The 26,306-nt window shown below is 41.4% G+C and overlaps 3 protein-coding genes across 3 annotated transcripts; 1 reads left to right on the top strand and 2 right to left on the bottom strand.

Annotated features, from left to right (window-relative positions):
- The first annotated feature begins 452 nt into the window (after nt 1–452).
- On the top strand, nt 453–12,661 carry eif3c (eukaryotic translation initiation factor 3, subunit C). The gene is made up of 23 exons (XM_085170593.1): nt 453–613; nt 3,672–3,789; nt 3,881–3,946; nt 4,043–4,232; nt 4,319–4,444; nt 4,667–4,721; nt 5,275–5,384; nt 5,500–5,642; nt 6,134–6,287; nt 6,608–6,711; nt 6,914–7,055; nt 7,252–7,377; nt 7,535–7,628; nt 7,828–8,015; nt 8,155–8,379; nt 8,486–8,677; nt 9,073–9,244; nt 9,327–9,486; nt 9,582–9,647; nt 9,788–9,875; nt 11,735–11,900; nt 12,026–12,067; nt 12,282–12,661. Exons 2-23 carry the CDS (start codon nt 3,692–3,694, stop codon nt 12,356–12,358), a joined length of 2,784 nt encoding a protein of 927 aa, XP_085026719.1. The 5' UTR covers nt 453–613; nt 3,672–3,691; the 3' UTR covers nt 12,359–12,661.
- Nucleotides 12,662–12,720: 59 nt separating this feature from the next.
- On the bottom strand, nt 12,721–18,018 carry prodh2 (proline dehydrogenase 2). Its single transcript, XM_085170594.1, has 11 exons — nt 17,909–18,018; nt 17,411–17,774; nt 17,116–17,306; nt 16,109–16,235; nt 15,711–15,782; nt 15,538–15,618; nt 14,865–15,008; nt 14,575–14,741; nt 14,364–14,474; nt 13,813–13,901; nt 12,721–13,624 (listed from the first exon to the last, which is right to left on the bottom strand). Exons 2-11 carry the CDS (start codon nt 17,636–17,638, stop codon nt 13,443–13,445), a joined length of 1,392 nt encoding a protein of 463 aa, XP_085026720.1. The 5' UTR covers nt 17,639–17,774; nt 17,909–18,018; the 3' UTR covers nt 12,721–13,442.
- Nucleotides 18,019–20,008: 1,990 nt separating this feature from the next.
- On the bottom strand, nt 20,009–24,521 carry tbx6 (T-box transcription factor 6). Its single transcript, XM_085171013.1, has 8 exons — nt 24,517–24,521; nt 23,144–23,398; nt 22,503–22,770; nt 22,268–22,411; nt 22,033–22,103; nt 21,889–21,947; nt 21,508–21,787; nt 20,009–21,323 (listed from the first exon to the last, which is right to left on the bottom strand). The coding sequence occupies exons 1-8, from the start codon at nt 24,519–24,521 to the stop codon at nt 20,009–20,011; spliced, it is 2,397 nt and encodes a 798-aa protein (XP_085027139.1).
- Between the last annotated feature and the right edge of the window lie 1,785 nt (nt 24,522–26,306).

Here is a 26,306-nt window from a genome sequence, read left to right as displayed (position 1 = left end):
TCTCCATAAATATTCAATTACAGTTGTGCCTGTTTTTAAAATAATGTAATCCCTAACTATGTTTTCTATACAAACTGACATCACTTTGGTATGGTCTCCCTTTTATAATCACCTCAGGCACAATCAGAGCTACAGTTTTGACCCTGACTGAGGAGTTGGAGTTTACAAGAAAGAAATCTTTTTTTTGCTGTATAAAAATAGTTGTTTTTCTTTTTCAATCACTCATCTTAGCAGTAGAATATACATGAAAAGAGAAACAAATTAAGTTTGAGTGAAAATGTACATTTTTTGCACTCTCTTGCAACTGACTCAAAAAACTCTATTCACTTTGGTGAGTGACTCGTTCAAACTCGATTCAGTAAAAAGAATCAAAGTTACCATCACTAACCGAGACAGCGGTGACGCAAATCTGAAGGCTAGCACTTCCAGCTTTCGAAGGACCCGGCCCAGGTAGACCGTGAAGGCCGGGTCCTCCTTTTGCGTGATGACGTCAGCACACTTCCTGTCCTCACGCGAGTAACAGTTGTGCTGCACGCTTTTTCTGTGCCTGCTCATACAGCAAAACTGGATTTTAAAACAGCTTAAACAAAACACCACTTTCACCAGGTCGTAGGTGAGTTTGGCTCAGTAAGATTTGAGATAAGAGTGTGTGACTAAGCGATGCTTATTTACCGGCTGCACAAACGAGCTTGTTAGGGTGTGTGCTAGCGTTAGCTTAGCAACAACCCCGCGGCACGTTTGTGTTCCGTTATCTGATATGATACAGTTAACTTGTACCCTTGTTAGCTGCTGTGTATTTTTTGTATTTGGTTTTATTTGAAAAGCATTTTGGGTACGGCGTGTAACCTATACTGCAATTTGGTTTTCATTTGCTTATTTCACTCTAATCGAGTCTTTTTAGCCTGTATGCTAGCATTAGCCAAATAGTCTGCGGTATAGACGCACGTAAGCGTCAGCACTAAGGCCGGTGGACGTTTTTTTTTCTGGAAAATAATTAAAACATCATACACACTAAAGTTGGAAAAGAAAAGAAGTCAGTTGGATGAGTGACGAAACGTTTCTCCCATCGAAAACGCTACGTCCAGAAGAACAGAATCAACTTTTGGAGAAACGCCGGTTCCTTGTTTGCCGGTTGCTGCATCAATAACTGTCTAATACTGGCCAACCAGATAGCAGCTGGGGTGAAATGAAAGGCTTTAGCACTGTTATAGGCCATCACGTTAGCAACTTTTAGTGGAATCTACATATTATTTGTCAGCTTTATTATTACTATTATTATATTATTATTACTACTACTATTTTATTCTTGGCGGGTGTTTAACGCCGTCCAAGTAACAAAACACCCTCTATATGGAGCCAGAAAATGTTATTTATGTGTTTGAGTATTTTGAATGGATTTACCATTTACAAATGTGGAGTTGCATAGTAGACCAGTGTTTCCCAACCGGTGGGCCGTGGAAGATCGTCTGGTTCCACCTGATTAGTACCTGGGTCAACACACCTGAATCAAATGATTAGTTCATTACCAGGCCTCTGGAGAATTTAAATCTCCAGAGGCCTGGTAATGAACTTGAATTTGATCCAACACAGCTATTTAAATCAGCTGTGTTGGATCAATGACACATCTAAAACCTGCAGGACATCGGCCCTTGAGGCCTGGAATTGGGACACCCCTGCTCTAAGCGATCGGCTAACGGGCAGAACAATTACTCTCTTCCACTAGTGGGCAGTACAACTACCTGCTCTAATTAAATGGGTTGCCAACTGCCAATAAAACAGGAGAAGAAATGTCTTGCTGTGATTAATCATAATTATGCAAATTCTCATGACCATTGATCATGAGAATTTGCATAATTATGATTAAGGAACTGACCTCACAGCCCATTGTTCCTTCAGTGGGCTGGTTTCAGTCATTATGCAAATGTACTGTTTATAAGATTGGGGAATCCTGCAGTCAGCTGAGACTGAAGAAGTCACTTGGATGAGTGACGAAACATTTCTCCCAGAATACGCTACATCCAGATGAACAGAATCAACTTTTGGAGACTGGGGACTAGGGCTATTCGATACAACGATATATATCGGATGACGATATAAAAACATCTATTGTTTCATTTTAAGCTATCGTTTGTTTCGTGGTGTAGCAAAATGAACTGTTGATCCTGTTGAGACTTTTCAAAACAAACTGAATCACGTGAAAGAGTTTGCAGAGCATTTACGGATGAGAAGCCAAAAAGAGCCGTTCAGGTGCTAAAAAATAAACTTTAGAGTCAAACGTTAGAACAGGCTTTTCCCCGCAGCACGCTGTGTAATAAATACTCACAAAGAAAACACTCCACTCCAGGTACACGACGCCCAGCTGGAAACACTTCACGCAAGTCGAGCTGCCCGCGATTCACAGAATTTACAGAAAATGTTACGTTTTTGTGATTTATATAATTATCGGGACCATAGATGTCTTATATCGGGATATGAGATTTTGGTCATATCGCACAGGGGACAAACACTATACCTGGTGCGTGGGGGAAAATTACCAATGTGCTTTTTGTGTCACTTTTGTGTGGTACCGTGTGATTTTCTTTTTTCTAATGTGAAATATGTGCCAAGGTTGGGAAACCCTGTAGCAGATTATGTGTGGTTCTAGTTTAATGAACAAAAGATCCCTGATCACTAATAAGAATGGACACAAATCCCTTTCAGGATGCATAAGGAAGGGAATGCAGTCTTTTTCTTCTTCTTTTTTTTAATCTCCCAAACTACAGTGTGGTGACCCCCTTTGTGATTAAGGGACACAAACAGCTTCACTGTTTATGTTATGCTAACATAGCATAGCATACTGCCTAGCCCAACTTCAGTAACCCTACAAACGTCACTGCTGTTTAATTTCCTGTCTTCATTTATGTTGGAAGTGATAACAGAGCAGTACGTTTGAATTTTTTCAGAAATCTCTCAGTCAGAACATGCTATATCATGCTTAGGTAACTAGCGAAACTAGCGAGCTAACTTCCTGCTAACTTCTAACTCTGTTAAATGTAATAAATTCTGTTTTCATGGATGCCTGGATGTTAAACTTCATAATTACACCTGGTAAACCAGCAATGCTGATCATTTTATTAAAGTTGAAAGATTTTAGACAGTTTTTAACTGTCAGTGATGCTGCAGTGTTTGTTTGACTTTGGGACCTGAAGAGACGGAGTTTAGGACCCAGATTACTCCCAGATTTACGAGCACCTTAGTCCGACAAATACAGGAATAACAACGGCCGCTTGCATGTTCTACAAAAAAAATGTGCTTTGTGTGTATGTGACAGACAAACACCAAACCAGTTCCACATCACTGAAGTTGCACCATTTTTACAATCCAATTCTGGTTCATCCGTTTCACTCAACAATCCGCTTTCCCCCTTCTCATTCTCCGTTGCCGCCGTGCTTTTCCGGCCATGTCTGTATGAAAACAAAGGCACTGCGCATGCGCGTTTTACCCATATTCTACTGCGATATTTCATTTTCTTATCGTTGCCTAACATTGTACTGGTATTACCGTGAATGGTATAATATGGCCCAGCCCTAGATGCACAGTGATTATCTTTGTCAGCTGAATGTGTGCTGATAGAACACATGTAGTACTCTGGAGCTGCATCTTTGTAATACCACTCATTACTTTCTGTACAGATTGGCAACATCCTTCAGCAATGTCTCGATTTTTTGCCACTGGGTCTGACAGTGAGTCAGAGGAGTCCTCATCTGCCGATGAGATCACCCCTAAGGCACCCGGAGCCACTTTCAAGCAGTAAGTGAAACTTGGAATAAATCTCATCACAAGCTCATCACACACATTGTTCTTCTTGTAAAGATCTGACTTGTGCACTTGGTTTTCACAGGTCGCTGCTTCTTAGCGATGATGAGGAGGACACAAAAAGAGTGGTGCGCAGCGCCAAAGATAAAAGGTTGGTGTGGTATTTTTTAAGGTCACAACTTTAAAGTCTATACAAAATTTTGCCCCTTTTTTCTTTCTTTTGACTGAATTTATTCTTGAATCTTAGGTTTGAAGAGTTGACGAACCTCATAAAGACTATCCGCAACGCTATGAAGATTCGAGACATGTCCAAATGTCTGGAGGAGTTTGAGCAGCTTTGTCGAGCCTTCCTTAAAAGCAAGAATATAGTGGATAAAGAGGGTATTCCTCCCTTCTATATCCGCCTTCTGGCTGACTTGGAGGACTATTTGAACCAGGTTAGTAGCTTAGACAAAAAATTAAACTGCAATTTAATGATTTAATTGTTTTTATCCTAATCAAATACTTAACATTATTTTTACAGCTTTGGGAGGATAAAGAGGGGAAGAAGAAGATGAACAAAAACAATGCAAAAGCTCTCAGCACCCTGCGTCAGAAGATCCGCAAGTACAACAGAGACTTTGAGTCAGAAATAGTAGCATACAAGGAGGTAAAGTCAAAGACTAAATCTTCATGTTTACTTTCTATGAATTGTATGAATCTCTGGGGGGGTGTAAACTTAGGTCTCATCAGATCTGTTCTGTGGTCAAAAGACTGAATGTGCTGAGCAGCTTCCTTCTGGTGTTATTTAATCTGGTGTATTAGAATTTATACAAATTTCAGCCTTAAAAAAGGCAGTTATCAGAATGTCTTGTCTCTCTCTCCCTGCTAGAATCCACAGGAGTCTGCAGATGAGGAGGAGGAGGAGAAGGAGCCAGAGGACTCTGGTGAGCTGCTTGTTTATACAGGTTATGTGTAAAGGATTCAAACCAGAAAACATAGGATTTAATAGGGGCATAGGTGAAATGTGTCTATGTGTAGTGCACGTGTCAAGTCTCATCATGAGTGATCAACCATTCTTGTACATCAACCTGTAGGCTGCCAGTGAAAATGGGCTTATTAAAAAGGACTGTTGAAGGTCTAGCTCTATTATATATTACACATATATTACACAGAATCTGAAGTTTAACTGCAAAAAATAAACAAATTTTAAAAGTTTGTTCGGTTGAAACATTTGACTGTTTTTAATCTACTCCGAAGAAACTCTAGCAGCAGATTAATCAGCTATAACTGGTGAAGTTGAGAACTTTTTGCATTTTATTAACTCAAACTCAATTTGAGTTTTTTTGCCCCCTTTCATTACTTCATTCTGTGTTTCAGTCAATCACATTTTCACGTGCTGTACAAAGATTAGCTGCAAATGATGAGATGATCAATGTGTGTTGGTGCTGAGGGGAAAGGAGCCAGCATCGTCTGATATTTGTCTTTTTGTTCCACAAGGCTCGTCCTCTGACAGTGAAGGAGAGGTGTCATCAAAGTCCTTCTTGAAGAAGAAGCCTGAGGCGCCTTCAGAAGCCACAAAGTTTCTTAAGACTGCCAAGGGATCTGGGGTAAGAGGTCATTTAACTAAACTACAGCAAGAAAAGCGGAAGATCTGGTGGGAAAGACACAATACTTGTACAGTTACTTGAGCTAAGATTTAGAGTTTTTCCCTCTTCTTGAAAGGATGAGTCTTCTTCCTCTGATGAAGATGATGACGATGATGATGATGATGAAGACTGGGGCTCAGACCAGTCAGGCAGCAGCGGTGAAACCTCTGATAAGGAAGAAGGAAAGACCTCATCCATGTCTGTGCTCTTCCTCAAGAAGTGAGTTTTTCTCCATTTTGTGTTGCAAAAAAAAAAAAATGTATGCAAGTTCTAAATACTTCAAAAATCTTTTGAAACACTTTTTTAGATTTTAAGTCAAATTTTACCGCAGAGAGAGTCATGTAGAGCAGCGGTCCCCAACCTTTTTTGCGCCACGGACCGGTTTATGCCCGACAATATTTTCACGGACCGGCCTTTAAGGTGTCGCGGATAAATACAACAAAATAAAACTAGTACCGGTACCGAAAAAAAGATTTATTCATAACACACGTGAAAAGACCCAGGAAAACCGAGTTAACGATAAAAACGATAACAAAATAACGCTGAAAACCAATTAAAAACCCTGAAAATCATACATTTCACACCTGAGCCTCAATTCTCGCAGCCCGGTACCAAACGACTCACAGACCGGTACCGGTCCGAGGCCCGGGGGTTGGGGACCGCTGATGTAGAGTGAATGTGTTGTTACCAAACACTGCGTCTGTCCTCAGAGCCCAGGACACTGAAAAGCCCGGTGTCAGGAAGGAGGAGAGGAAGAAGAAGCCCAAACAGAAAGAACGAATTGAGGAGGAGGCTGAGGAGGAAGGAGGCGAGGAGGCCGGGGGAGGCTGGGAGAAGGTTAAGGGAGGAGTACCTCTGGTTAAGGTAAAGAACAGATGGTAATATAAAACTGTTTCGACTTGATGCCGGCCGGACAGAACAATAGATGCACTGGTGCTGCTTCTTATTTTAGTTTAGCTTTTTTGTGTTTCAGTGCTGACGACAGTAACAGTAGTAACATATGACAGTAGTAACATATGACAGTAGTAACATATGACAGTAGTAATGACAGTGATAAAATCATGCAATTGTCTGGCTAATTTAACAAAATCAATGACTGTAAAAAGAAAAACTTGCCTCTAAGAGTTTATTCAACAAATAAGTTGTATTTTTTGTTTGGTCGCAATGGGGAAAAAAACATTCAGGAAAAACCCAAAATGTTTGCTAAAGGCACCGAGATCAACACAGCGGTGGTGGTGAAGAAGCTGAATGAGATCCTGCAAGCAAGAGGCAAAAAAGGAACAGACAGGTACGACTGCATTTGTCACTAAAGCTTAAAAATAGATATTTTTAAAAAGTTACGTATTCACACGACTGTTGATATCCAGTCAATGTAAAACCAGGCGTGTCATGTGGAAGTATGTCCAGTATATAAATTTCAGAGAAATTCTTCTCCTGAACAAATCCTGACTCCTTTTTTTTTTTTCTTTTTTCTCCTCCCTCACTGACAGGGCGGCTCAAATTGAGTTATTTCATGCTCTGGCAGCCATCGCTGCAGAGAATAACTTGGGCCAAGGTATCCTGGTCAAGATCAAGTTCAACATTATTGCCTCCTTGTACGACTACAACCCCAACCTGGCAGCCTTCATGAAAGTGAGTGATACTGCTTTTAATTCTTACAGTATCAACAAAACCAAAAGGGTTCCTGTGATTTACTGTAGTGTTTCATGTTACATGAAATATCTTAAAATTGCAAGTCATCACAAAAATGATTTGTGCTGTTTAACATTTTGGATTGAAAAGAATGAGTTCCTGAGTCATGGTTCTTCTGGCATGTCTCCTTTTTTAGCCTGACATGTGGAAGAAGTGTCTGGATTGTATAGATGAGCTGCTGGACATTCTCTTTGAGCACAACAACATCTTCATCGGAGAGAACATCGCAGAGGACAGCGAGAATCTGGCCGTCTCCGATCAGGTGATCCCGCTCATCCACCCCAAGCAATCTGTGGACTTAAAGAAAGAGAGCAGTTTAGACTAATGAAACACTCACATAGCTGTTGAACTGTCTGCATTTGTATCAACTGTCTTGTGAACTATGGGCTGGTATTAATTTCTTTGTGTGTATTTGTTAGCCTTTCAGGGTGCGCGGATGCATCTTAACCCTGGTAGAAAGGATGGATGAAGAATTTACAAAGATCATGCAGAACACTGATCCCCACTCTCAGGGTGAGTGGTGCCAAAACCTGACTGACGGTTATTAACTGCTGTGAGGGTGACTGTGTTAGGACTGTAAATGTGGATTAACCGGTTTGCAATATAAAATGTGGGATTTACATCACCCTTGAAATTTGTATTGCTGTATTTGCTGCTCATATGGATGTATTTTGCTTATTCTTTCCTCTTTTTTTTTTAAATTTTCCTTCAGAATACGTTGACAATCTCAAAGACGAGGGCAGGGTTTGTGGCATCGTTGACCGGCTGCTCACCTACCTGGAGAACAAAGGCTCCACAGAAGAAATTTGCCGTGTCTACCTGCGCAGAATCATGCACACCTACTACAAGTTTGACTACAAAGCTCACAGACGCAGCCTGGGCCTGCAGGGAGAGACCAAGGTGAGAGACGGCACTGTGCAGAATCAGAACTTTCTTCTCTTGACAAACATCTGCATCATGATGCTATTTTTATGATGTTTCATAAAATGTTATGCATAAGGTGTCAAGTGGTGTGCTGAAGTGTTTTTCTGTTGTGTAGTCCGAGCAGGACCAGGAGGAGAGCGAGGGGGAGGACAGCGCTGTGATCATGGACCGCCTCTGCAAGTTCATCTACGCCAAGGATCGCACCGACCGTATCCGTACCTGTGCTATCCTCTGCCACATATATCACCATGCTCTGCACTCACGCTGGTACCAGGCACGTGACCTGATGCTGATGAGTCACCTGCAGGACAACATCCAACACGCTGACCCACCTGTACAGGTAGGCACTCGCAGTCATTATTTCTTCATATGAACGTGTTCTAACTGAAACTATTAGTTGTATATACAGATCGCCTGTTTTAACCGTTTTCCCCTCCTCCTACCAGATCCTTTACAACAGAACAATGGTCCAACTTGGCATTTGTGCATTTAGGCAGGGCATGATTAAAGATGCCCACAATGCACTGCTGGACATTCAGTCCTCTGGCCGTGCCAAGGAGCTGCTGGGTCAAGGTTTGCTCATGAGGAACATGCAGGAAAGGAATGCAGAGCAGGAGAAGATTGAAAAGCGAAGACAGGTAAGTGCTGTCTGACCAGAGCAGTTAACTCTAACTAACATGTTGGTTTCTCTTGACGATGACCTGCTTGTAACCTGGATTTACTTCGTGAGTGAATTTTTGGGCCCCTCTCTCACAGCTGCAGGACAGATTTCCAGAAGATTTCATACAGTTGTTCATGTGCACTTGGCGACTAGTTACTTTTGTGTTTTCCCTAATTGGGCCTTGACATTTGTGACCTCATGTTATTGTGCCAACTATTCCATGGTGTCTCCAGCTGCCTGTGTCCACAATAGTGTGAAATCAAGGATGTAATGAAACGACAAATGTTTGGGTTTTTATTTTTAAAACACTGATGTGTCAGACATCCATTACATGATACACACATGCATCATGACGTTTATCCTCCCTAATAGGTGCCATTCCACATGCACATCAACCTGGAGCTGCTGGAGTGTGTGTACCTGGTGTCAGCTATGCTGCTGGAAATACCCTACATGGCCGCCCATGAGTTTGATGCCCGCCGCCGGATGATCAGCAAGCAGTTCCACCACCAGCTCAGGGTCGGGGAGAGACAGCCCCTGCTAGGTACGAAACGCATCACGAGAGCTCTTTGTAGCAGGAAGTTTCATCCACAGAGAGGATAACCACATCTTTATTTGTCCTCCAGGACCCCCAGAGAGCATGAGGGAGCACGTGGTGGCAGCCAGCAAAGCCATGAAGATGGGAGACTGGCGTACCTGCCACTCTTTCATCATCAATGAGAAAATGAACAGTAAGGTTTGGGACCTGTTCCCCGAGGCGCAGAGAGTACGCGAGATGCTCGTCAGGTTAGCATACACTGCCCCTGTTCATCACTTGGTTCATTCACCAGTATGATAATCCCACTTACTCACCGTAGACATTCTTATGCTTTTTTTAATAGGAAAATCCAAGAAGAGTCACTGAGGACCTATCTGTTCACCTACAGCAGTGTATACGACTCCATCAGGTGAGCACAGATGTAATAGTTTCATCAGTCTTTACTAAACCACAGATTTCTGTAGACCAGTGTCTCTGCAGCTTCCCTACAGAGATGATCAATCATTGTTCTGCCAAACCTTAATTTTACTACGCTTGTCTGTCCTTCAGCATGGCAACGCTGTCTGAGATGTTTGAATTGGAGATGCCCACAGTCCACAGCATAATCAGCAAGATGATCATCAACGAGGAGCTGATGGTAGGACTCGACGTTTCTGTTCTGTGGACTGAAAATATAGACATAGCAGTTTCATCGGGGGCTTTTATATTTGAGAGTGTTTATATTTGTTATTACCGTATTTCCCGGACTACAAAGCGCACCTGAATATTAGCCGCACAAGCTAAAATCAGGGGAAAATCCTGTTTTGTACATACATTAGCCGCACCTGACTAAAAGCCGCAGGCGTTTCAATGTTGACTTATTATATGTAAGAGAATATGCACAAAGGGAATTGTCAGGAAAGAGATGGCTGTTTGGAGACACACCCCTTTTATTAATATTTTGAAAAACAAGTTATGGGTACATATTTGCATAACTTTTTAGGTATATGTACCTAAAAAGTAGTGGTAATTACAAGTACGAAACAGGTACTGTGCTTCATAAATGAGTAACAAATGTAGTACATAACAATAACCTATAGCACACCAGAAAAATAGATTCGGCCTACCTTTTAGGCTCAGGTGCAGTGACACGGCTTTAACAAGAAGAAAAGTCAGTCATTCACCACCATCTTCCTGCGCACTAAAACCACCAAAGTCCTCTTCTCCAGTGTCAGATACGAACAGGCTCAGGATGGCTACGTCATCCACTCTCCGCTTCTCTCCTTTGTTGTCACTTTCAAAACCAAACAAATCCTCGTTGTCAGTGTCCGAGTCGAACACCCTCAGAAGGGCAGTGTCCTCCTCTCCATCAAGTAGCAGTCCAGCCCTTCGAAATCCATTGGTGATCATGGATGTTTTCACACTTTTCCACGCTGTCAGATTCCACCGGTGGAGTTGAGCCTAACTTGCTTTTCGCAAGTTTATCGCGGCTTGTCATCCACGCCTCCCGCTGAACGCGTAGCGCTACTTTGAAGTTTGTTTTTTGCGCTACTTGTACAGCACTATGTTGCCTGTCGGATGGACATGTGACCAACATTAGAGGTGGGAATCACCATACATCCCACAATACGATATTATCACAATACTTAATGCACAACAATATTATTGAAATTTTTAAAAATATTTTGCGATATTCAGATTCTGTACATAAAGGTAAACTTTATCAATATTCATTTTATCTAATAACAAAGTCTCACACTCAGTCTTTCTCTCATTTCAGTCAGTTTTATTGTTGACAAACTGAACGGTTTGTATTACAGTCTAGTCCAACTTAACTGAATGCAACCATCTGGTACAATTATAGCTATTCTGAACTATGCAATTTGTGAAAACTATGCAGCCCATTCAGCAACTGAAGAATTTGAAAGTAAATTAAAACAAAATATAATTTTACATTAAATAAAAAAGTTTTAAACTTAATTAAAATAAAACATGTCTTAAATTAAAATAAGTAAACTGTCATGTTTATTGCTGCCATAAAAAAAGTTAAACACATTTGGACAGTGAAGGAATGTCAGGATTCTTGCTCAGAAAAAGGATCAACATGCTCTGAAGTCAGAGTTGTGTTCCAGTCCACAAAAACCTTTTTTGTAACAAAATATCAATTTCTGCTGTCCCTGTATCGATACATTATTAGCAAACAAAATATCACGATACTACCCAGTATCTATTTTTTTTCCCCCACCCCTAACCAACATACCACTCTTGAACCCCGATACTGTTTGTCTGATCACATGCCCTTCCGCCAGGCAACGTAGTGCCGTACAACAGCGGAACAAACAAAACAAATCGTCTTACGATATGACAAAAATCATGAACAATCCATAGAAAAGCCGCACCTGACTAAAAGCCGCAGGGTTCAAAGCTTGTGCAAAAAGTAGCGGCTTATAGCCCGACAATTACAGTACTTTTTATATGCCTTTAATTTGGATCCCCCCATTTGTCTCTTCCCAACAGGCGTCACTCGACCAGCCCACACAGACGGTGGTGATGCACCGCACTGAGCCAACGTCTCTGCAGAACATGGCTCTGCAGCTGGCAGAGAAACTGGGCAACTTGGTGGAGAACAACGAGCGCGTCTTTGACCTCAAACAGGGCGTCTATGGAGGTTACTTCAACAGGGGTAAGTTCATCTTGTTCTCACAGTACTTTGGGAACTTATTTCTAACCTTTCTGAACCATTTCTTTGTCTACTTTTATCATAGGCTAATCTTGCTATTAGATAATGATCTTTTATTTGTATTACAGATCAGAAAGGTGGCTACCAACAGAAGCAATCCTACCAGAGAGGTATGTTAAATGTTAATGAGGTTGGGTTATGTTTTCAGCAATAGATGCTATTTAAAATTCGTGCAATTGCTAGAAAACATGCAAAGTCCTTCAGTGTAACACCTTTGTGTTTTGATTTGTTTTGAGGTTTGTTTGTCTTTTTTCTTCTTTTCTTGTAATTTAATGAATTTGTGTGAACACTAATGAGACGATTGTTGTCTTTGTACAACCGCAGATCAGAAATCTTACCAGCAGAAGCAGTCGGGTTACCAGAGAGGCGGTTACAGGAATCAAAATCAAGGAAATTATTGAGCTTGAAGTTTGTGGATTTCAGTTTTTCCAGTAGAGCTGGTCTTCATTTCAAAACAAGATCAACACCCCATGTTTGTGTGCTTGGCTCTTGGCCGTGCTCCCTCAATAAAACTGTTTTGCTGCTACTCCAATGTCTGCTAGTGTTGCTTTGTCTCAGCAACTGCAGAGTGTAATATTCCACTTCCAATAAATATGAAGTTTTATTATTTCTAACAGAAATTACTGACGTTACAGTGTGGCAGTACAGTTAAGGGATAAAAATGTGTTATTGACTAATATTTATCAAATAAATAATAAAGTGTGTTTTGGTGCTTGTTTTTTTGTTTTTTGTTTTTTTGTTTTTTAAATCAGCACAAAGACACTAAAGCATGGAACAAAATTTTAAAAAAATGTGTGGAAAACTGAGTCCTCCCCACACATTCAAAATCATTAACGTCTATGTTTATCAGGGTCGCGGGTTAATTACAAAGTGTTACATCTTTTGTGGCATACATACAAGTCTTAGTGCTTTGGTAAACTTGGGTAAATACTAACCATGGAACAGTCACTGTGTCACTACCGCTGACATTTATTACTGATTAGTCGATGCTTCACAGCAACTTGAATCACATTCTGGCGAAACAGTGGAAAGTTGTTTATTAAATTCCCAAAAAATCTTGCAACAGCAGCGTAGTCTGTAGAGAAGTTTGAATCTGTTTCTTCAGTCTAGTTTTATAAATCCTCATTTCTGAGCATCATGTTCTTTTGTTTAATTACATTTCATAAGCATGTCATACATTAAAGTACACAAAAGCAATCTTTTGATACCCTGCCCATCAAATACAGTGTTCTCTCATGATCAGATCTTTATTCAGTTCACCCACACGCGTTAACACAATCATATCATTGTCAATTAAAGGTTTTATGCTTAATTCAGTTTACCTTCTGTTGCTAAATAACAGGCCCAGTAGTAGTTTTCAGGAGCTCTCTGGATATTACACCTTCAAGAGATATGAAAATGTATTTAACAACAGTGCTCTTTTCCACACCACCTCCTGGTTGCAAACTTTAATATAAAACTGCAGAGTTCAGTGTTGGTTGATTTTTAGCTGCCTCCCCTTAAACTCAGCCGGAGTCTCCGATTGAGCTCTTTCCTCAGTAGGTCTCTTTCTTTCCGAATTCCCTGCAACACCGTGCGGTTCTCCTGAGCTCTGCGCACCAGGTAGGGCAGCGTTTCGTCCACTGAGCCATAGGGCACTGACTTGTACACTGAGTAACCCTCCTTAGCTGGAAGGAAGAGGAGAGATGGGATGGTGTGATTATCAGACAAGTCAAAACCATAGCTTCCTTTCTCAACCCACTCAGGCACTGATTGTGCATAGGTTTATCAGTTTTGGTGATGAAAGCGTGGACAGTCATTTAATAGTTATGTTAAGTGCATCAGTCAAGCTGTGATGTGACGAAAATCAGCTCACCCAGTGTAAGGGAGACGTGGTCACACATGCCCAGCAGCTGACCGAAACACACTGAGCCTCCATCTCTGTCTATCCCCAACTCCTCCATTCTGATGAGCATGTGCACAACATTTATATATTAAATGGCAGTGATTCCCAACCTTTAGGGGTCATAAATACATTTGAGGGGTTGTACCTTTCTCACCAATAAACCTCTATCACATAAGACCAAAGGAACACCCCTAAGCTTCATTTTATCCTTATTGTATTTGCTCTGCAAGACAGTTGAATCATCATAAATTCTGCAAAAAAAGTTATTGTTTGTGATTATTTCTTGGATGTAATAATGCTACTTGGAAAAACAATCTTATACTGTTGGAAAGCATTTGGTGGTTGAGCAGCAGAGTTGAGTATCTGAGTTAAGCCAATAAAAAACTTTTATATTTAAAGTAGTTATGAAAACATTTGCTGATTTGTTAACTTAGTATGGATTTTACATCACCTATAACTGCACTTCCATTATGCATATGTTACACACATACCACCTCGATTACGTCATTGTGGATTCTCACCGTTTCACAGCTCGTCTCACTGACTCCTCGTTGTGAGTGGCCACTATGATCCTGTACCGCTCAGGTTCCTGGGCTATGACGTCCAGCATCACATCAAGGCATCCGTTATAACTGTTCAAGCAGACGTGAAATGTATCAAGAGTCAAATCAAGATAAACAAAAATAATAGTTGACTGTTGCACTCAGGACATTTTCCTTCTGTCTAACCAACCTGTCATTGGTGTCCTCCCAGCTCTGATGGATGGGGTCCTGGTGACCCTCTTTCATAGCTAGTTTTCTCTCTTTGTCCATGTAGGCTCCTCTCACCAGCTTGACACCCAAACAGAAACCCTCATTCTTGGATAGAGACAGCGCGTCTAAGAGGAGAGACCTGGAGTCCTGATAACCACAGAATTTAACCACAGACACAAAGAGAATTAAAACCATTAACTGTCTCAGTGCAAGTGACATAAAGTGTGTGATATTTGATGATAATATGAGAAGTGAAATAAAGATAGTTGCCTTCAGGTAACACTGATATGTGTTCCAGATCCAGGTACCATCTTTGTTAAATTTCTTCATCATTGCCATGGTGACAAGAGAGAGGGCGGGGTTCATGTAGGTGTACTCAGCATCAACCAGGACTCTGACTTTGTTCACACTTGCCTAAAAAAGTTTTATTCATTTTATTCAATATTTGCATCTACACTTATTAAATTTGCTTCATGTGTCAAAGTGGGAGTATTGTGCTTCTCTCTGTTTTCTTTAATAAATATTCAATTACGGTCGTGCATGATTTTAAAATAATATAATCCCCAACTATTTTTTGTATACTTGTGCCGAGCTGACATCACTTTGAAATGGTCTCCCATTTATATAGTCACCTCAGGCACAGTCAGAGCTACAGTTTTGGCCCTGACTGAGGAGGTGGAGTTTACAACCACCAGGTTCTGGTTGTGGAAGTCAGGAGAGGGGCAGCCAATCAGAACAAAGTGGGCTTCTAGGCAGAGGGCATTACAGAGACAAGCATTAATAAACCGTCTAAATGCCAATATTTGCATATTTTAATATTTAAAATTGTTTTTATTTGTTAAAACAGTGAATACTCTTGGTAAATCTCAGAATAAAAGTGTGTGAACATAACAGGTCCCACCTATGGGAGCATTTGTTAAGTGTTCGATGGTCTCTCCCCTACCTCGGCTATCTTGTTGAGTCTCAGTAGGCCAGATCGTAAGTGGGCAGCTTCCTTTTCATCTAAACCGGGGAAGCTGATTGGCTGAAAGAGACGATTTTAGGCAAAACTTGTTTATATGGGAACTGAAAGGTGACACCTAAGAAACTGGATCACTTGTTGAATTGTGGACTCACCTCACCATCCATTGATCTGATGAGGAGATTCAGATCGTATGGCTGTTGCCTGATGATGTTCGTGAGTTTTACCTTTAATACAACACGTACATTTTCAGGAAATAAACAGTGTCAAAATTGAAAAAAAGAGAGGTAAGGCAGATAGGTAGGGGGAGCTGGGTTTGCACATTCAAGAACAACCTGGAACAGCTGTGGATACACCAAACTCTGAAATGTGTGTCCTTATCTTTTTTCCCACATATTTGAAGCCTCTGATGTTAACACCCCAGTTCCCATACATCCAGAATATTCAGAAATGCCTCCACCTACCCACCCACCCAAAAAAAAAGTTTAAAGTCCCCTCGAGCATCTGTTCTAAAAAATAAGAATAATAAGGACTGGGGATTTGGAAGCCTTACACACAGCTCTGGGCTGAGCAGCGCTGTGATCTTCAGCTGCATCATCGGGTCTTTGCTCCAAGAGTTGCTGTGGGACATTCGCACACACTCCAGCATGGTGTCCATGTTGTCGTCGTATCTTTTCTCACTGCAGGCGATAAACCATAAACCGTAACATGAGAACCGCGAAGAGTGGACTTCACACCCAAGTGTAACAGCTGTGCACAGTTGTGTGTGTCGTGGGTTGGAGCTGAGTGTGAGGTCCTTTAACTTTTGTCCTCATACGCTTGAGATGCAGAGGCAGGCAGGAGGTGGGCTGGGACCTATACTGCAGACTTCAGACAGTCTGCAAGCCACAATTTATAGAAAAATAAATAAACAAAAAAACGTATGAAACGTATGAAATAATGTACAAATTAATGCAAACCTGTTGAGAAGAGTTTTTAAGAAATTTCAAGATTTGCTTCTATCAGACTCTCAGTGTGTATTGGATTCCCGTTGACCAAATTCAGAGCATATATGAATATTTGACACTCTTTTCTTTGCCTATTTTTATCAAAATAAATAAATACCACAAACATTTTATTTAATTTCATGTGATAGGTGCAAGACAAATATTAAAGACACAAGTGAGCTATTGAGTTTGTAAGGCTGGCTTTGAGAGGAGCAATCTCTCCCACTCAACGGCTCTTTAAGCAAAAAACATCTGCATCAGATTTTTCTCACATTTGTGATTTGCAATGTGTTTCTTTCATGGTTGTGTGCAGTTAAATGAGTTTTTCTGTCTCTAGCAAAATTTGAAATGTATTTATTTGTTCTTGTATTTCCGAATCACATCATTGTTCAATTACGTTAAGTTAATAAGTGTCCCGAAAAACCTAAACGTCCACATGCATTGATCTAAAGTGTAGTGAAGGCTAAAATCTGCCCAGCAGCTGCGAAACTTCCAAGTAATAGGATTGCATTGAGTGGAAATTAAAAGTGTCTTTTGAAGCAGCCTTTCAGCGACTTCTTAGACTCAGTCATACCCGGTGCTTTCTCCGAGGTCTTCCTCGATCGGCACGGCCAGCATGGGTCTCATTCCCTGCAGGCTCATCTTCTGCATGGACTGCGAGATTTCAGTCTCATTTTCTCCAGCCACAAACTGGGCATACACAGTGGGCCTCAGCAGCAAGGAAAACCCCCTTTTCCCCAGGAGCGTGCGTGCCACCGACATCAACTGAAATTAGCAGAAGAGGAAAGTGGAGCAAACGTAGTGAATGGATTGAATGCCAGATGTCAATTTGTATATTTCTAAGCTTTTCTGACAAACCGCAGTCTCACCTTTCCACAGTTATTAACCAGCACTGGAAAGGAGCAGAGGCGGAAAACACCCAGAGCACGAAGCAGCTCACCCAGACTCTTCACCTTGAAGGCACGGGGGTCCTCAAAGGCCAGAGTGTCTGAGAGCAGTTCATGCTGTTTCACTGCTGCCACCCTGGAGGCCGCAGAACTCAGGAGCCTCACCGGCAAAATGTGAGGGAGAGAGGGACGTAAATAAGAGCACAGCATGGTCCCGGGAGAAGTGTGCAGTGTGTGACTGATGCAGCTTGTAGATAAAGCTTTTTCTTTTCTTTGTTTCCTCTCAAATGCAGCAGTGTGTTAAAAAAAACAGACTCTGAGTGATCGTCTCAGGAAGAGTTATTCCCTGTTGAAAGAAGAACGTGTCTGTACAGTTAGTCGGCCTTACTCCAAGAACGGTCAGTCACAATCATGATGAATCAGAAGCAGCGTCTGTTACTATCCATTGCAGTAATCAAACTGTATAAACAAACACCTTACCGTCCATCGTAACAGTGTCACTCGGAGGAGCTAAACAATGAAAAGCCAAAGCTTTGACAGTCCAAGTGTGAGCCAGTAGAATTTATCATATTTGGTTAACTCGCTGGTTAATAAATGACAACTTGGAAATTTGAGTAAACATCAGGTTGACCCTGAGAATGAAAATCAAACGAATGGACAAGAAAAGCTCACCTGTGTATAGATATAATGTATAAGATATATAATCATGTTGAATCTAGTCTTTTTTTATTGTTTCCTAGAAGTTTTAAAATAGATTTGTCTGCAGAGGGCAATTCACGGCAGGAACCATGCATGGGTTCAGATGGTAGTCCCATTAATGTGGATCAAATTCAGTCAAATAGTTGATTAAATGAACTGTGTAGTTTGTGGCCCATGTGATGTTACAGTAATGAACAGGAGAGAAAATTGTACACTTAACAAATGCTGAAAGCTCCATTATATCTAGAGAAGGGTTGAGCTCAAACATCTGTTTCCCCAAAAGCCACGAAAAGCAGCCAAGAGAGGAAATGATTAACTGCTGCCTGCTGACGTCCTCGTCAAGTACCTTTGACTTGTTAGTCTAAAAATCCTGTTAATCCCCCACAATCTCTGCTCTCCCAGCAATAAAAGTACTCATAGCTGTCCACAAAATGACCGCACTGTGGCAGAGATCAGTGACAGAGCTTTAACTGCTTCTAATCTTCCAGATCAGGGGTGTCAAACTCATCATCAAAGCTTAAACTTTTGCATCAAAAATTATAAGATAGAGTCATTTTCTGAGTAAAACTCAATGGAAAGAAGTAAAATTAAATTCTAAAAACTTATAAACCATCTATTTACAAAATAGATTTTCACATTTGATTGAATGAATGGGGTGGAGCTTACTAGACATTCAATCCTGACCCATGTCTGAATATAGAAAATCATATGTTTCCTGTTTAGTCTTCCTTGTAATTTGCATAACAGCAATTATGAGGTACACTTACATGAGAAAAATAAAGCTTTCAGTGTAGTTCTGAAACTGGTTATCAGCAAGTGTGAATGCAACTCTGTAAATGCAGAAGGTTTGATAGTTTAGTTCTGGGATGTTCAAGTGTGTGTTAACACAATACAATGATACGATTGTTAGTGCCCATCAGTCTGGAAAGTTCATGACAGTACACTCAGCAAAAGATTGAAAAAGTATGGCTTGTTTGGACGGGTTTCCAGGTTCTCTAAAATGAACATGGCTTAGGTTTGCAAAGTTGCATCTGAACAAACCACAAGACTTCTTGTGGATGAGACCAAAGTGGAGATATCTGGCAATGTTTGGAGAAATCCAAGCGCAGGCATATCAGCACAAACACCTCCTACCAACTGTCAAACACAGTGGAGGAGGGGTGATGATTTGGGCTTGTTTTGCAACTACAGAACCTGGCAACAGTGCTGACATCTTCGATTGCTAATGTCAGCGTGCGCCGACTTTTTGAGGGAGGATTCCACAAAAGACATTTCTGACTAGGAAGTCGGATTTTTTTTTTTACTTTTTGAGGAACACACCATAAGTGACATCATGGTGGCAGCGTCCATCCTTTTTATAGTCTATGTTTTCATTCAATGTTGATGAGAGTGGTAAATTACACTGATTGTTTGGGGCTAATATGCATAGATTTTCCAACCAGTCCAACAGTCAAATTTAAGAAGATGATTTAAGACAGAAATTCACTCAAGAGTGCTCGATTTTTTATTTTTTACATTGTATCTTTAGTTTCCAGCCTTTACTTAAACTAGACATATCTTCTCAGTAACTCCCCAAAGTCTCAGCTGGATATCTGACAAATCCTTCAAGCTACATACAAATATTACAGTCTTTGTCAGCAAAATATTTCAGTTGAAAAGGATTGAGTCACAAAAGCTTGAAAAAACAATATTTTATTTTTCACACTGGAATGAATATAGAAAAGAAAATCTTCAACAAGTATATACAAACGAGGCCCAGTTTCATCAGTCTGTCAGCTGAAGTGCTGAGAAGACACACAAACACTGTGCACAACACTGCTTAAGCTAATTCTACACATCATTGATTCCCCTAAAAGTTCATTCATATGAAAATACCATATTTCAAAACATTGGTCTTGTGCTCATTTCCAGGTAGGACCCCTGTGAGAGTGAGTGGCCATGTTGTTGCCTGTACAAGTGCCTGAATGGGATTGAGAGGGAGGGGTGAGGGTCCTGACATAGCCGGAGAGGGTAGGATTTAAAGGTGGGGTAGAGGGCTGGGTTAGGGGCAGAAGGGGGAAGTGATGGATCCAGCTGTGAGAGAAGAGATGGGTGGTGCCGTACCATCTCTGGACGATAAGGTGGTGCAGGATTGAAGGGAGGCACTGCACCAATTTCAACAGCAGGATATGAGGGCGTCGAAGATGATGTACAAGGATTGTGTGCTACTGGCGGCAGTGTGGCAGCAGGAGTGACCGACTGCTGGAAAGAAGAAGCAACAGCCAAGCAAGAGGAGGGTTGAAAAGGAGGGTGAGGAAGGGTGGATGGTGGGTAAGGGAAAGACGAGGGAGGAAATGCAGTAGCTGGAGCAAGTGAGGGAGGTTGAGCTTGGTGGGTCAGATTTGGGAGGTGGAGGGCAGGGTGGGCCGGCCTGGGAGATACATGGGAAAAAGGCAGATTTTGCATCTGTGGGGGAACAGATGGAGGAGCAAAAGATGTGGAAGAAGCATGCATGGGTAAGGAGCAAGACAGAGCTGGAGCTGGTGGTTGGTTTTGACAGGGGAAAGGCTGAGCAGTGCTCAGAGTGGGGCTGGGATTTGTTGGCACAATATTTTGATACATAAACGCTGCAGAGCTTTGATCACTGGGTGAATCAGTGGCGAGAGGTCCGGCCTGTAGCTGCTGGCCAGGCTGGGTGAGCAGAGAATGAACAGCTACTTGGTCCTGGAGATCTGACGGACATGTGGTGGACGACGGGGCATGAAAAGAGGCATCAGTAGAAGTGTGGGGGCTGATGGTGTCTGGGACTGTATGGTAGTTGTTTGAGGAGGAGGAAGGGGAGGATGATGACGAAAGGAGTGATTGTGGGGAGGTAGAGCTGGAAGGGGGTGGAGTGGGGAAGGTGAAGGAGGTCTGCTGCAGCGAGGGAGTGTTGGAGGTGGAAGAGAGTGCAGGGGAAGATGACAGAAGGGAGGGATAGTTGATAGGAGGGATGGAGGGCTGAGGATCAGATCTGTCCGAGGGGTCAGAGGCCGGATGGGAGGAGAAGGAGGAGGATGACTGAGGGAGCGGAGCAGAGGGGAAAGAGGAGGAGCTGGCTTGAGCAGCAGGGAAGCTGGAGGTGTAGGCTGCCTCAGCCATTGTGTCTGATCTGTGGAGGAGAAAGGAAATGAGAGCTTGAATCAATTTAGTGTTGTAATTTCTGAAAATATTAATAATCAGCCATTAGAGATGTGTGTAAACCACACATCTCCTAGCAGTAAGACTGAACCAGAAATTTTGACATTGCTAGGTTAGGTAATGTAAAGAAGAATTTAGACTAAAAATATAAAACATTATTCTTTGTATAGTCTATCTATGTGAATCATGCTAATATCAATCTACATTCCTCTGCCTCCTACCTTTCAATCATACTATTTGCCCTCTCGCTTCCTGGCAGCTCTTGAATACCACTGGCCAATGTGATGCTGATGTCAGACATCTGGGATGCTATAAACTCCTGGCCGAGGTCCAGTGACTGCTCCGGGACCAAAGTGTCCTGATAGGAGGTGTCCCCTGGTCTGAACCCACAGGAGGTTTCGGGCAATGCAGGCAGAGAGGCCAGAGCGAGGGCCTGCAGGTCTGCACCGGTTACTGGGGGCTGCTGCAGGAGCTCAGTGGAGTCGCATGGATCACAGTTCACTGATGGCAGACAAGTGGAAATGTTTTAAAATAAGAACTACATTACATTCATTTTTAAATTAAGTTACTTAACGTGCCATAAATCTGGTTTTCCCCCTTACCTATATCTAAAGTTTCTGTCAAGACGGCAATTTTGCGTTTCTGTCTCGCATCTCTTTGTCTATGAAGAAAAAAGGCATTTAGATCCTGCACAACAACAGATGAATGTAGACTGTGAGTTTTTTGCTGCTTGTGTTGGGAATTACTTTTTGCTGTTCATGCCGTCTTCGCGGAAGCCTTTAGCAAAGGGGTTGGAGTTGATCTTAAGCTCAGTGATCTGAAAATAAACACCAAACACATTTAATATTACATTACATGTGTTGTTTGAAATCATGTTCTTAATGTTGCAAAGAATCTCTTATATATCAAATGAATGAGTGTCTCTGTGAGTCTGTTGCTTGGTAACACAAAACTCACAGTCAGAGCAGAAAATAACGGTACCTTGCTGTTCTGGTAGGCGGTGACGGTGATAAACTGGGTCTCGGGGAAAACAAAGGAGTGCTGCCCTCCACCCCACCTCAGTACATCCCGGGCTTCTATCACATGAATTCTGGGCTGGTATCGATGCAGAGAGTGTAGGATGATCTTTGAATAGAAGAAAAAGGATTAACTCAACATGCACCACTGAAGGTTATGTGCTGTATCTCCGCTAGGCCTGTTTATGTGCAGTACGTACATGTCCCTTTGTGTCCAGGGTGTTGTTTGTGAGCTTGGCGTAGTGAAATGAGATGGTGCGGCTCTGCCAGTGGGCACCTGTGGCAGGAGAATCTGGGTGGATGAACACCCGGTCTGGTAGCCTCGCCTCTGCAGCTCCAACAGCTTGCCACCCGCCACCTTGGAAACGATAACGGGAGTTGTCAACGGGAACAATATCCAGGAGGAGGATGTAGCGGAGAGATGGATTCAGGCCCGACAGCTTCAACTTCAAACCAGGAAACATCCGTCTAAAAAAACAAAATGGAATAGGTTCAGGACACCAAAGGTCACAGAAAACAGTAAATGAGAAGGAATTAGGGAAGAACTAAAACTGATGAAGGCAAGATGGGATGAAAACATTAAAAACAGAGGAGTATAAAGTTAGAAGAGATGGTAGACTGCTACGACCCATTTAGGAGGCCACGACTTAACATAACAAAGTCATGATATGACTTTGGGGTTTGTCTGGGATAAATTGCTACACCCCACAAATAAGGGCTAGGGGATAAGGGGAGTAATACAGATGAAAAAAATAAACTGGAAGTATAATTGCAGATGACTCGAAGGTCAAGGGTCAGTGGTCGTACATACAGCATGTACACTTCTACAGTAATCTCTCACCTGCCCTTCTTTGTGATGATCATCTCTGTCCCCACCGAGCTGAATTGCTTCCATAAAGACGAGTTCTCCAGCTCCATCTTCACCTCATCTTTCGGGGTTGTGGTTGCAGCCTCACTGGAGACGGGAGCAGGAGGAGGAGGAGCCAGCAGCCTTGGAGGCAGAGCTTTGGCGGCTGCTTCGCATGCTGGAGGGAACAGCGGTATATGCACAGGTGCCTCCCGCTCTGTGGGAAAGAACAAATCCAAGAAAAAAAAACTTTATTTAACTGGTGAAAGTGAAGCAAATATGGAGTCATATTTTAATTGTATACTTGTAAATTAAATATATTTAATTACTTGTACAAACTACTGAATCACTAAGTGTTCATTCAATCTTTTCCATCTGATCTAAAACCACTTTCATGTATTTTCAGGTGTACAAAAAAGAGGTTTAAAGAGTAAATTGTGTCTTCAGCACTTAACTGGAACTTTCAGTGCAAACGTTTTTTAATGTAGTATTTCTGGTTTGGCTGCTGCAAAAAATGCCCCATCATGCCTTTGTCTTTGCTGTAGGGGATTAATATATTTGTTTTGTCATTTTCTAAGGACCTAAAAAGTGAGAAATTAAAAAGGTTCTGATTTACGAAAACATTTATTCCTTAATGTACAATTAAAAGTATAAAATAAAACATCTGTTTATGTTTATTGCTTAAACATGAATGCATCCAGTCCCTCTCACCTCTGTAAAAGCAGTCTCCAATCCTTTGTGGTCCCAGAGTCAAACCAGGGAACATCTCCATGCTCAGCATAGTCCTTCTTGTCTGTCTTTGTCTCTTTATTCGTCCTCTTCACCGGATCCAAATTAACATTTCTTCAGCTCCTTTTGCTCTCTCCTGTTCCTCGTACAGATTTTCCTCTGCTTTCTATAACAAAAAAGTAGCTGCAACTAGAGAGCTTTTCTTAAAATTTTCACTCAACTTCTGACTCGTGCTCTTAACCATCGGCTGTCCTTTTTCCATCAGAGCCCACAGGGCTGACGTGCTCTCTTAAATAGGTGAGTGGGACTTCACACCTATGGCCAAATGGGCCCATTTTCACATAGAGTTTTATTTGCCTCCCTGTCTCTCCTCCCTTTACCCTCAATTCTCATTTCTGTTCCAACAAAGAAAACAAACAACACTCGTCACATTGGAGGAAATCAGGGTTTATCTCAACATCTGAAAACACTGATTGTGATTTACTTTCCTTTATTCTTTTACTTACTCAGTGCACTGAAGATCATTATTTTACACGCAAATCGGTAAACTATCTAACTATAGGTCAAATATGCTAAATCACAACCATCAACAAGAACATGCATTAATGCATTAAGCACAGTCCAATACAACAGTCTACCCCATCTTTATATTTTGTTGGGAAAATGGGAAATAGATCCAGCAATTGATTAAAACATACAAACATGCATGAAAATGTAGTATATAAGAAAAAAAACAGAATTTTGACAATTCTATAATCAGTTTGAAAGCTGATATTTGGTATGACCACCTTTATTCTTTAACACAGACTGAATTGTCTTGGAAAGCCTTCTTGTAATTCCTTGACGTACTCTTCAGGAATACTTCTCAAGGCCTTTTGAAGAAAATTCGGAGCGCTTCTTTGGATGATGGCTGCCTTATGTTCTGTTCTCTGTTAAGATGATCCCTCACTGCTTCAGTAATCTATGGCCAATCTATGGCTAATTATTATAACATCTTTATCTTACAATATTACATATTTTGAGGAAGCTGTTGTTGTGATTTGGCACTATATAAATAATACTGAACTGAATTGAACTGATAGTGTTCCTTTATATGTTTGTTTCTGTCCAAGCATGTTTTTACTGCATTGTCAGTGTATTTGAGATTGTTGTCATGCTGAAAAACAAAGATACTGCCAATCAGATGCGGTCCAGATGGTTTTGCACTGTCGCTCATAATCTCACTGTACTTTTTTGCAGTGCCATTAATTTTTAAAAGATCTCCAACACCACTGATGGAAATGCAGCCCCAAACCATGACAGATCCTCCACCTTGTTTTGCAGATGTCTGTAGACGCTCACTGCTGTTCCTCTCTCCTCACATATTCATCAAGATTTGAACCAAAACTTTAAAATTTGGGTTCATCACTCCATAAGTGCTTCCCTTCCTTAAGAATAGCTTCTTGATAGCAAATCTTTCACTGAGACCATTTCTGTTAAGGCTTCATTAACAATAACTTGAATGAAGCATCTCTCAGGTCCTGTGTCAAGTCTTTTTTGGATATTTTATTCCCTATTCCTTAAAGACATGACTTTCAGATACTGTTTGTCTGCTATTGCTATATGTTTTTTTTAGACATGTCCCATCTTCTTTTGTCCTCCACCTGTCCAGTTTCCTTAATTATTTTAAGGAAACACTGCACACCTTGCTAAGATATGCCAAGGTTTTGCTAATAGCTCTTTAGATTGCCTTTTTTGTATGCTTAAACAATTCATTAATCAGTGTAAAGAGGCATTCATCTGAATATGGTCAGGTACAAGGACTGGACGAAAAATGACCCCAAAAAAGCCAAAGTGCAAAGAAAAGCTTTGAAAGACTTTCAGAGAGCCTCAACACCAATTTAAAACCTACATGGAAGTCTGGTGGTTCAAGGCATTTGCACAGTAATGCATGCAGGAGAAAATAAGTAAATCTTTATTTTATTATAATTAGTAACTATTTACTTTTGTTGTTTTTTGCATTTATTGATGTAAATGCAGAATAATTTATACATAGTTATCATCTAGCTATTTTTTTAACTTTCTTAATTTTCTCTAATGAATAGTTCTTGGAAATGCAAAACTTCTTATACATTAAAGGACTTTATTGCTTGGTCCCCTGGGGCTTTCTGATGACTTGATGACATGTTTCTTCCTCCCAGCAGGCTGCCTGTTAGGCTGTCTCAGCAGGGAGTCAGACCCTGAGTTTAGGTGGAGGAGGACGACAGTTTGGCCAGTGGCTGCAGTTTGGCCACTAGACAAGTGTGACTGTCTAAGTGTTTATATGCAAGTTTGTATTTAGGGATTATGTGCCCAAAACAATGGACCGGTTCAAACTGATTCACAGTGTCCTGATTGTTTTGTGACTGACATATGTTAAGCAGGCATGTAAATGTAGCTGCACCACAGG

The sequence above is a fragment of the Neolamprologus multifasciatus genome, chromosome 8 (genome assembly GCF_963576455.1).
Source record: "Neolamprologus multifasciatus chromosome 8, fNeoMul1.2, whole genome shotgun sequence".
NCBI classification, from domain to species: domain Eukaryota; kingdom Metazoa; phylum Chordata; class Actinopteri; order Cichliformes; family Cichlidae; genus Neolamprologus; species Neolamprologus multifasciatus.
This window is presented reverse-complemented; position numbering and strand designations above follow the sequence as displayed.